This window comes from Malania oleifera, chromosome 10, assembly GCF_029873635.1.
Source record: "Malania oleifera isolate guangnan ecotype guangnan chromosome 10, ASM2987363v1, whole genome shotgun sequence".
Classification (NCBI taxonomy): Eukaryota; Viridiplantae; Streptophyta; class Magnoliopsida; order Santalales; family Ximeniaceae; genus Malania; species Malania oleifera.
In genome coordinates, this window is record NC_080426.1 from 58,763,159 (window position 1) to 58,775,802 (window position 12,644).

At 32.4% G+C, this 12,644-nt stretch overlaps 1 protein-coding gene across 2 annotated transcripts; it reads left to right on the plus strand.

The window, feature by feature from the left end:
- Positions 1-989: 989 nt before the first annotated feature.
- Positions 990-12,286, plus strand: LOC131166013 (wax ester synthase/diacylglycerol acyltransferase 11-like). Of its 2 annotated transcripts, none has more exons than XM_058124224.1 (7): positions 990-1,462; positions 2,772-3,383; positions 5,954-6,020; positions 6,292-6,395; positions 6,828-7,037; positions 11,265-11,402; positions 11,889-12,286. In XM_058124224.1, exons 1-7 carry the CDS (start codon positions 1,169-1,171, stop codon positions 12,051-12,053), a joined length of 1,590 nt encoding a protein of 529 aa, XP_057980207.1. In that variant the 5' UTR covers positions 990-1,168; the 3' UTR covers positions 12,054-12,286. The 2 variants fall into 2 exon arrangements, with proteins under 2 accessions (XP_057980207.1, XP_057980208.1); XM_058124225.1 differs by having other exon boundaries at positions 1,081-1,462; positions 2,772-3,338.
- The last annotated feature ends 358 nt before the right edge of the window (positions 12,287-12,644 follow it).

Here is a 12,644-nt window from a genome sequence, read left to right on the forward strand (position 1 = left end):
TTTGAGAAAAAAAATACTTATTTAAAAATTACTTATAATAAGTAATCCAAAAATATTTTTAGTTAACACTTTTTTTCCATATAAGTACTGTTTTTTTTTTTTTAATTTTAAAAAAGTAACCTCCTATTTTTTATTTTTTTTATGACTAGTTCCAAATGATCCCTAAATCTGCAAAAAGGCCAATGGTATATTTGAGTCAAGTTGAGTCGATACAATCAAATATTTGAACTCAACTTGATTCAAACCCAATTGATCGATTTCAAAATTATTAAACTCAAACTTGACTCGACTACAAGTTCTTAAAATTTGGACTTGACTTGATTAAACTCGATTTGATTGTAAACTGATATTAAATACATATATAAATATATATAATGTATATCTAATATTAAATATATCTATAAAATATTTATTAGATCATTTTTATAATATAAAAATAAAAAAAATAAAAAAACTGCATTAAGCTAAGAACTTGACTTGATTACTATTGTTGAGTTCGAAATCGACTCATGAAAATAATCGAGTAGTTTCAACTCAAGTAAAATCGAATTGAATCAAGTCAAATTAGGGGACAAACCAAGTTTGAGTAGTTCTTGAGTAGGCTTAACTTACCTACACCCCTAACTATAACTCGAAGATATATATTAGACCTTGTACCAATATTTAGTTACGGTCCGACTCATTAAAATACTCAAATAGTTCGAACTTGATTCGAATTCGACTAAAATCAAGTTAAGTCAAGTCAAGTTAGGGTATGGTCAAGTTCGAATAGTTCGTGAGTAAATTTTACTGACTTAGATCTTTTAAGTACTATAAATGAGAATATATATTAGACTCTATACTATACATATGTTCAGTTGCTCTCGCCGATCCTATATACATGTATGTGGCCTACAAGTTTCAAAGTAATTTATGGTTTTCATGTGCCTTGAAGGATACTTCCTACCTAGCTTGTTTCAATTCTCTAAGGGCTAATTCATTGCTACACACGACTTTCTACCACCCCCACAATTACTATCCAAGTGCCCGAATCCATCCGAAAATATACCCTATAAAGGGGCACGGATGGACGAAATAAGTACTCATTCTGTCATTCACATATATGTATATAACGCCATAGACGCTCGATCTGCTGGTGCTGGGCTAGCTCACTAGGAATTAAATAATCATGGATGGTATGGAGGGTGCAGAAGGTGTGAGATTGAGAAACAACCAAGGTCGTCTGAAGCCCATTGTGACAAAGAGGACTGGTGGCGTTGGTTTCGTCGGAGAAGATGAAACAACAGCAGTGGGGAGCAAAGAGGCCGAGCCACTGAGCCCCGGGGCCAGGATGTTTCACGAGCCAAACTTCAATGTGTACGTCATAGCCATAATAGGGTGCAAGACTCCCATCTTCCCTCAAGTGGTTAAGGCCAACCTGGTGCACACTCTGCTCAAGCACTACCGTTTCTGTAGTCTACAGGTATATATATAGTACTACAAATTTACAAACACACACACACACACACACACACACACACATTGCATTGAGTTCAAAATAGTGGGGATACTGAACTCAAGATCTCAAGCTCAATTCCCCACTTGTAGTTTTGCCAATAGAATTACGAAGAATGTATCAATGGATGAGGGTTGATGTTTTCTTGCCCTGATTTGGTGTCACCTAAGTGGATTGGAAGGATTTATCCAGGCTGGATTTCTGGGTCATGAAAAATAAAAAACAGGTGTGCTTATACAAGAAAGAAAGAAGAAAGTTTATGCTTCTTGGAGGGTTTTATTTAGATTATAAAACCTGTTTTTGGGGTGTCAATAATAGAGACAGCTTGGAATCTCTATTTAGAATGTGCTAAACAAGAAGGAAAAATATAAATGAATGTACTTTTTCTCTTCAGTTATTAGAAAATGAGAACAAAAAAGTATAATATGTTAAATTAATGCATAAAATTTCTACTTTATATGCCATTTGCTTATACATTATTATTATTTTTCCTAATTGTGCATCATAGTATGTGAACTAGTTTTCATTCCTTTAATAGTTCGAAATATAGAATGGAGGAGAAATTTATTAAAATATCATTCTGTGTTTCTTTCTTATTTTTTTTCTCTCACACAATCTTTCATCCACATAATCGTATTAAAATTTTAGATGATCTCTATGCATGGAAGATTTTATTTGGATAACAAAATGAATCATCTGTTTTGTGCTTTTATTTATAATGTACTCAATCTTTTAGGCTTAATAGTTCTTTAATTTTGGTATTAGATTTTTATTAATGTTAGGCGAGGTTTGGTTTGCAAAACCCTTTAAAGTGAAGTAGGTGGTGGAAATTAATATGCATATCAGATTTCCTGTCAATCTCACAGTTCTGCATGAGAGGAACCAAGATCAAGGGTTTAGTAAATTGAATTTCTCATTAAATAAACTTATATAGCAAGGTACGTTGGCAGATAATGTATTGATTTGCACTGTCGGAACTCCAAATTAATTAATTTGTCATTTAAGAGTCAGCGTACTATAAATGTGTGTATTTATCATTAATTCATGCATGGAAGCCATGACTAAATTAATTAATGGCGTTATTAGCTTGCAGTTGAAATTTAATTTGCTTGTTAGGAAACATTGTCCCATTAATAAAAACATTGATATTATATAATTTAAATTATTTAATTTAATCAAATTTACATACATAATAGAATCAAGCTAGACATAATTGACAGATGTATCAATTTGAAAAATTGATTATATATTTATAATAATGCGCTCGTACAAACAGGTGAAGGACGACGGGAATGGCGGACAGATGAAATGGGTCCGAACAGAAGTGGACTTAGACAACCACGTCATCGTTCCGGAGGTAGACCCCACCACCCTCACCACCTCCCCCGAAAAGTTCATCGAAGACTACATCTTCGACCTCAGCAAAACCTCCATCCCCTACTCCAAGCCCCTGTGGGACATTCACCTCCTCAACCTCAAAACCTCCGACGCCGAGTCCGTCTGCATTCTCCGCGTCCACCACTCCGTCGGCGACGGCACCTCCCTCATATCCCTCCTCCTCGCCTGCACTCGCAAAACCTCCGATCCCGCGGCTCTGCCCACCGTGCCAGTCAAGAAGGCCAAGGAGAAGGTCCCGACTAGCGGCGCCGGCTCCGGCTCCGGCTCCTACGAGTACTGCTGGAGCCAGTTTCTGACGGTTTGGTGGGTTTTGCGGATGCTCTGGAATACTGTCGTCGACGTTGTGATGTTCGCGGCCACCGCGTGGTTCTTGAAGGATACGGAAACGCCGCTGAAGGGCCCTCCGGGCATCGAGTTCACTCCTCGCCGCTTCGTCCACCGCACGGTTAGCTTGGATGACATCAAATTGATAAAAAATGCCATGAACACTGTGAGCCTTTTTAATTAATTGCCCATCGTTTATTTATTTAAATTATTCTTATTAATGCAAGCTTTGGTTCTTATTATATTCTATAAAATTAATTCTATGAGAAATGCTGTTTATCACGCAAGACTACTGCTACACAAAACAATCACAGGTCAACACGTACGTGTGCTGATGTCTATGATGCGCGCCCTTTAGAAACATTCTTTTCTAAGAATATTTTATTATAGCAGTTTATCATTGTTAGGATACTGTTGATTATCAGATTACTATTTATTTTCTAATATTATCAACTAGTACTATCCAATTTAGTTCTAATTTAATTTCATCACTAATTTTTATTATCTATCAATTATATGTTGTACCAGGCAGTCTAGAGCCAAACAAATTATAACTAGCTTGAGATATGCTTTACAAGGATACAAATAAAACCAATCACATTTAAAGTGGCCCAGTATAGGCCAATTTTATTATATAAGATTGTACATGGCGTAGGTTAGCTTATGGAATCAAATAGGATGAGAATGCAATAACTATTTTAAAGGATATAAAAATTTATTAAAACTAAATGATAAATTGCTAATTTAAAGCAAATGACAAAAGTTATTGGTGTTATTTATCTTTTTTACAATCGGTTAATTGGAATAATACCATATTTTCTATGGTCATTCGCATTATAATTAATAGAGCTACATCTTTTTTAATAAATTATTATATTTTTAATTTTTATTATATTTTATTTATTTGAGAGACTTATGCAAAATGTAAGAATTTCTAATATAAGTGGACCAAATCTTTATATAAATCTTGTAGGCATATGTGACATATTTTAATGATGCATGATATAAAAACTAAGGTTACGTTTTGATTTGTGGAATGCCTATTTTTAGGAATAAATTAGTTTTAATAGGTTAATTACAATCAATTATACAAAAAAATTATGTAGTTACTATAAAGTAAATGATAATTGAAACATTTTATGAGTACATGATAAGGAATAGATAATGAATAACTATTCGTGTTGAGAATTCCACTTGTGAGTTTATCCCATATTAGAAAAGTGAGTAAATGATAGGTGCTTATATATATGGTGTAGCCTAAAACCCAATAAGCTTAAACTTTTGGGTCAAGTTGGTGCTCACTCATGTGTATCAAGCACACCTATGGACTCTGTTGGTACTAACAAGTGGTATCAGAGCCGATGGTTTATAACTCTGGGAGTGGGAGTGTGTGACCGAGGCTAAAAAAAGATCATCTAAGCTGCCAAGATGGATCCAAATAGGGTCAATAGGTGGGAGGAAGGACTGGTTTGGGAGGGAGAAGATGACTTTCATTAAGGGGGAGCAATTGGAACTCACGAGTGGTGGAACTTCCGTTCAAGGGGGAGCAGTGTGTAGCCTAAGACCCAATAGGCTTAAACTTTTGGGTCAAGTTGGTACTTACCCATGTATATCAAGCACACCTATGGACTCCTCCGGTGCTAACAATTCACAAATTTCATCATGGGGATGTGTATTCCTTTCTTATTATATGTTGAATGAAATAATTATGAATATATAAGAAATAAATATTCCCTTAATTCCCAAAATTTCCGTCGAACCAAATAATCCATAAATATCATAATAATAAATTACATATTTAAGATTGTGTTTAAGAATATGTAATTTAACTCTTGAATTTAATGTCACACGTGGGTAAGGATTTTTTTTTTTTTTAATGACAAAATACTCATAGTGACAAACCACAACTTGAAAATGAATAATCATACCAACAAGCAATCGAATTAGATGCCATTAGCTTGATTGAGTTATGGATAAAATTATGAAGTTAAAAATCATGTCACATGTTAAATAACTTTTACATTAAATTATTAAATTTTGAATGATTGTTAAAAAGTTTGACTCAAATACATAACCAAATAAAATTTTTGGGTCATAAAGTGTACTTGTGCAGGATAACAATAGCTTTAGTAGTTAATTATCACATAACATTGGCCTTGTCATGGGAATGGGTAAGTGATGATCTTGGACATGGATACAGATATGTGTTGATTTTTATTGGACGTGATTTGGGATTTGATAAATTTCAAAAGGCAACTTGGCCCCCCAAACCCAATATGGACACTTAATTTGCATCGACAGTATGTATATAGGATTTATTTGCTCGTTATAAAGTACCAGAAATATTGATTTTGTACATTAAAAATCGCATTGAATTTTGAAAAACTAAATAAAGTTTAAAAATAATATTGTCTACAAGTTTCTTTGAATTTACATAAATTTAAATTTAACAGTTTATCTTTGCAAACATAGCTAGAGTATATGAACGTAAACTGAAAATTTACTTTCTCTACTCTACTTTTTTTTTTTTTCACTCTCGCTTGATAGTTAAATTTGATGGCAGGCTTAAAAGGTTACTTTTAGACACTTTATACCTTATCATTTTGTATAATGCTTACATCCTTTATTTTACTATGGTTGGTGGCAAAGATTTAAATCATTGTATGTGGTAGCTAGTAGGTGCGAAATGGTTTTTAAACTAGTTAACCTATATATATTTTTTATTTATGTCTACAGACCATTAATGATGTTGCACTAGGAGTTGCTCAGGCTGGTTTATCCAAGTATCTTAACAGGAAATACGGTGAGAGCGTAACTATTAATGCATTTTAACGATACATAGAAAGGGCAAAATTGTTCCTTCTTGAAATGTGTATTTTGGGAGTATCTTGAAAATACATGTACAACATCAGATTAGGTCCAAGGCTTGGGGTGGGATCCACCCAGTCCCCTGTGTTTCTAGAATATTCCCATGATACACATTTTAGGAAGTATATTATTTTCCATGTAGAAATGCATGTACGTATGCTCGTGCATATGACGTATAATTGCTTTTTTATTGACAAATTTTATAGGACAAGGTAAGGAGGAGAAAGCAATGGAGAAGAAAAATAATCTTCTAGAGAAGATTCGTCTCAGGTCAACTCTTCTCATTAATCTAAGACCTACTGGGATGCAGGTAAGCAAGCACCTGTGCATATGTGCACACACACACACACACACACATGTATATGTACATAGTTGTAGTACTTCTACAATTTGATTTTCCTACATAGCAACAAGGCATTTTACGAAAATATTTGGTGTCTAGTACTCTTGTGTCCCATATAGTATCTTAGCTAAACATATGATGGCAATTGATCCATACATTGGTCCCCTAGGAGATGTTTACTTGAGATACTACTTGAGGCATAAGGACGAGACACCTAACATTGTCGTTTTTAAGTATACTAGGAGTCTCATCAAGCCACAATTATTTCCATCCCAATAAGTGTCTTTTTCTCCCCAACCAAAAGTCAGAATATGAGACTTTTAATATGAAAGTCTCGCATAGGGAACAATGAGCACATTTTATATATTTATAATAACACGTTGAAAGAAAGATGTATAGGCATTAGCTGATATGATGGAGAAGGAGTCAGAAGCAAAGTGGGGGAATTGGATTGGGTTTGTGGTACTCCCCTTCACCATTGGATTACGAGACGATCCTCTAGATTACGTTCGTGAAGCCAAGGCCACCATTGACCGCAAGAAACACTCTTTTGAAGCCCTCTTCACATTCTACCTATCGGACATCTTTCTCAAGTTGTTTGGCATTAAGGTACTAACACATCACATGCCTATCATCTACAAATTCTTTAGCTTCCCTAAGTTATTCCATAATGCACACTTATGGTTGAAAGAATAAATTAGAAGGGTTTTGATGATTTTTTTTTTAATTTTTTTTTTATGACAAGAATATGTAGTCAAAGATGCATAAGTTTTAATTAGATGAGTTGCTTATAATGCTCTAGTTATGGACCATGTAATTAAAAGACAATATAAGGTTTTGTAAGGAGATAAAAAGAACAAACCTTAAAAGTAGAATGATGCACTCTTTACCTTAAATTAAACAACAAATAAAAAATCTTTGTAGTTCACTCAAGACCTTATCAATTCATGATTTGATTTTGATTATAGTACAATGGATAACTTAATTGTGAAGGATGATTATAAATGTAGCACAATAATGACTGTGAATTTGACAAATATTACCATGTTAATAGTTGATTGATACAAATATAATCCTTGAACATGATATCTCTAATTAAAAGTAAGGGATCTTAATCCTCTATTTATGGATTTCTAGAAAATAAAAACATAGAGAAACTAAGGAAAAAGAAAAGAAAAGAAGGTAAATGGCTAGTGGTGCAACTTTGTTGATTTTAGTTAGGTGTCACTTTGTTGATTTTCGAGTGAGCTTCTAATTAGGGAACTCTATTAATTGGTTAGACTAGTATTGTAAAAACAATGCCCTCTATTTATTGTTTATCTTTTAGCTTGTCGTTGCATTCTTGTATCACCCCTTAGATTGGTATAAGATCCAAATTGAATAACAACTTAAGTTACTGAGTATTATATCATACTTTCTTTTTGTTTTAGCTTACCAGGAGGCTTCGTTTATTGCATTGACCATATACTTGATGGTTGCCACTTGAATTGATCCAAAAAAGAAATGAGCTCATATAGTGAACAATTAACTATTTGCTAAATGATCTAGTGATTACTCTTGGCTGAAGATTTCTATAATAATCAATTTTTTGTTTTTAAATTTTCACATGTTGCTTTGGTTTGCTTTTCCCCTTTTAGAAAGAAAGAGTGTTTTTATTATAGTACTGGGAAGAATGATTGGTCATTTTCATATTGTTAAGATTAGTTCTTATTATCCATGACCACTAAACATTAGGTATAGGCGTTAGATTACATATGCATGCATGAATTTTGCTTTAGAATTTCATGGCCATTCGTTTGCATTTTCCTCTTCTTTCTCTCTTTCTCTTCCTAACTCCTTGTCAAGTAAGCTAGATTTCCTTTATGAAATTAATTACCTTCTTGAAGATAAAAAAAAACCTTGTTTACCTATTTTCCTAAAATAAAACACCCATAGTGTCTTTCCCTCACGTGGCTCTATTTCCTTATTCACTCAAATCATGAAAAAGCTTCTTGATCGTTCCTCCACAAAACAAGTTAAAGAATATGCAGAAGGCCACAATTTTGATTAGTTATAGATGCCACTTTTGGATATTGAGACATATGTTTTGTAACCTCCCTTATACTTCCCAACAAGATTGGTTGAGACAAGGATTTACCCACTTTCACTTTGATGTAGCCAGACTTGCTTTTACACTTCATGGTAGATAGGGTATACTTGTAGTCTCTCACATTGCACATGTAAATTAGTGCTATGTACAAAGACTACACTTAATGTTGGCATGGTGTTTATTATACTATATTTGAACCCAATATGCCTCTTGATGATCCCAAATTGTTGGATGCACTAAAAGTACATGTTTAGATTGTAGGCACATCAATATTTTAGGACACTTACATCTGCGCTTCATATTAAAAAAGTTAGAGGCTCTAGAAACATGCCTTGACCTGGTCACATTTCTAGTAGTTTATTTCTAGGATGCCTTTTTCATCTAAGTAACTTTTGGTTCTTTTCTAGTTGCACATATGCTCCTTTCACAACTTTTTTGAGAATATATAAAATTCCTCATAAAAAAATTGAAGACAACTTATAAAAGTATTCACTTCACTTCACAACTAGTTTAAGTCCTTGACTCAACTTTCATTAGGCAAAAAACTATGGATTTGATGAAATCAAGTATCCTTTCCAGAAAACAAAGTGTCTCTAGTCCCTTTTTGTTTCCTTGACAACAATTAACTAGTACTTCTCCCCTGTGTTTGGTTCCCATTTTCTTGATAATGAGAATCATCATTAACAGAAGGAAAATGGCAAATCTTTTTCTTCCATACTATTACAAATGATATGCTCTTCTTTCATGAGGCAAGACATATAGGGACACATGAAACCCATAAACAAGTCATCAATTATTTATGGACTTTTGATATGGATCAGCCATTGGTCTTAGATAAGGATTAACCAATGGTTCATTTAGGCATTCAATGCTTGCACAACATTGGTTTCCATTGTTGAGGATCTACTTATGCAATAAAAGCATACTACTCTAGCACTTGATAAAAGCATACTATTCTAGTAATGAGCAAAGCCTACTAGTCAAGAACTCATTAGGAGGATACTTGGTAAACTAACTCGAAAAGAAGAAGAAGAAGATAATAGATCATTATTATTATGACCGTGACCATTTTTATGGGAATACAGGAACACAATTGCAACTTAATAAGATCAACACATTGGAACAAATGTTAAACTTAGAAAATATGTTACATACATATATGTGCATACGAACATATGCATGTGTGTGTGTGTGTGACATTGACTTTCTCCTATGTGTGTGTGTGTGTGTGTTTGTGACATTGACTTTCTCCTATGGATGTAGATAGTATATATAAGCCTTGTAGCTCTCTTGCATCTTCTCTTTTCATTATTATTTAAATTTTATTTCTTTAGTTTTCAACAAAGTATACAATAATTGAATTGGGGTTGGGTTGGGTTGGGTTGGATTAGTTTTTCTGAGTTGCATCTTTGGTCTTAAATTTTTGCAAAATTGTCAAAATTTTTGTTGAGATTTTACTTTTAGTCACCTTTGAAATCAAAATAATAGTTAATTTTGCATTACAAAATTGACATCAAGATTTCTATGAAACATCTGAATTTTATCTAACTCCCAAAATTTTAGCAAATATTTTTTTAAAAATTTATCCATTGAATGAAATTTCCATGAAAATCTAAATTTGAGACTTAAAATCTGGAATGAAAATTCTCTCTTAATTTATCTTTTTTTTTTTAAACCTAAAACTATTACTAGAGATTTTGAAATTATATGAAAAAATATACTTCAATATTAGCAATGACATTTTATTTGACTATTTGTGTCTAAATTATATTCATTTGTATCATTAAGAAATAGTATTTTGAACATGTTAAATATGATAATTATAGTACTATTCTACACCTTATACACAACATACTTGTCATTGATGTATTAACTTATGTCTAAAACTTGCATTATTATGTCTATTAGTCTTAGTCATTTCTAAAGTTTCATAAAAGAATTCCCTATTTTACTACTAATTTTCATTATTTTTTTAGAATCGAAACCAAAATTGAAGTTTACATACAAATTTTTGTACTTTTAAAGCTTTAACATAATGGGAATCAAAATTTAAGACCATGGTTTCATCCAAATGACATAATAATTGGTTGGTAAGTTAAAAAGTAGAACCTGTTGCAATATATATGATGTTTGTTTTTTTAACATGAAAAAGAAAATTTCATTATGCAAAAAAGAAAACTAAACATCTTTAGAAATAATTTCTAGAATAAGCGATAACCCATCTTCATCCATACTTGCCAATTCATGAGACCAAGAATACAATGAGAATTCTGAAGCCCAAATCAATATATTTTTCATGATGAGTGCTCTGATTTCATTGAACAATGATGGGCTTATGTTAATTAGTTCTTTCATTCAAGGGTTAGCTCAATTATTTATCATTCTATCCTTAGAATTTCTTTCGAAGTTCAAATCTTAAGGCAGGGTTTGGTTAGGTCAATTATTTATTATTCTATCCTTAGAATACTAAATGAGCTGTCTACGTTGTTTTCATTTAAAAAAAGAAATAAATTGTTGATTACAATATGTCAACTTAAAAGTTTTATTTGAATCAAAGATTTTGTTTAAAAAAATAAAAAAACTTTATTTTACATTATATTTTCTCTTGATACATTTTCTTATTTTCTTAACAACCAAATACAAAAAATATAATCCCACTATGTTTTCCTTTTTCTATTTCCTATCTAAATTTCAAACGAAACATAAATGATTCTAATAGTCTTTTTATACGAATGTATGATTTACAGTCAGCAGGAGCTCTATCTCACAGAATCATCGAACACACAACAATGTGTTTCTCCAATTTAGTCGGGCCTCTTGAAGATATCAGTTTCTATGGCCATCCAATTGCGTACCTTGCTCCAAGTTCTTATGGTCAACCGCACGTAAGTATCCCACTTTTAATGTCTGCATGGAATATTAATTTGTAAATAAATACTAGCAGCAAATACTTCTTTTGCATAAAGTTTAAAATCTGTCGATCATATGATGTTATATTAATATTTTGATTCACAAAAATAATATAAACTCACACTATAGTATATCTTTCTTTTTGGGCGGGCATGCATGATTTCTAAAAGGTCTTTTCAAAAATTCACATAGGAGTCAAATTAAGCCTTACCCTATCATAGCCTAGCCTATTCAAGCTACCAAGCAGATGAGCCAAATATATATATATATATAAGTCATTGGTTTTGGATTTTTGACGCTCCTTAGTCTTTATTGTGATAGTTTGTTTCGGATCTTCGTCATTTAAATCAGTAGAGGAAAAATGTGATCGTCAATGATTTGATGTAATCGGGACAATTTTACTTCGAAATTGCTTTCTAAATGTGCCGCCTTAAGTACTAATGTGAACCTCGAATGTACAGGCACTGATGATGAACTTCCAGAGTTACGTAAACAAGATGAGCATTGTTCTGTCGGTCGACGAAGGCACCATCCCTGACGCTCACCAGTTATGTGAAGACCTCGTGGAATCCCTCAACCTCATCAAACATGCTGTTGTATCAAGAGGACTTGTCAAAGCCACTTGACCCATATATGCCACTGTGTTTGCGGTCCACACGTACACGCACAATGCTAAGACTATTGTGCTTGTGGACTTGATGCCCTTTAGTTACTAGTTTAGTAGTACCTAGTTTCTCGTTGGATTCATTGACCATCAATTTGTATTAAAAAATCTTGAATAAAAAGATGCAAGCTATCTAAGGAGCTTTGTATCAATTGAATGCTTTTGAAACTTCAATTATTTTTTCTCTAAAGAAAATGTCTAAGGTGTATGTGTTATTTTTTGGTGGGGTTTATTCTTTTTTTTTTTTTTTGTTAATGAGGAAACAAATTAAGCAAATGTGTTTGGTTCTAATTTTATTTTTTTTTTAAATTTTTGTTTCAATTACCTGTTTTTTTTGAAGAAAAAATTAAAGCTAGATTTAATAGTTTTATATTATTTTGATAACTTCTTGGTGCAATATTTTAATATCCAAAATTAACATTTGCGGATTGAATTATTTATTTTATATATAATTTTTAAAAACCTAAAACGGAAGAATCATATGAATCTAAAATTAAAAGAAACTATCCATAAAATTTGTTTCAAAAATTTTAAAATAAAAAAATCCTTTAAA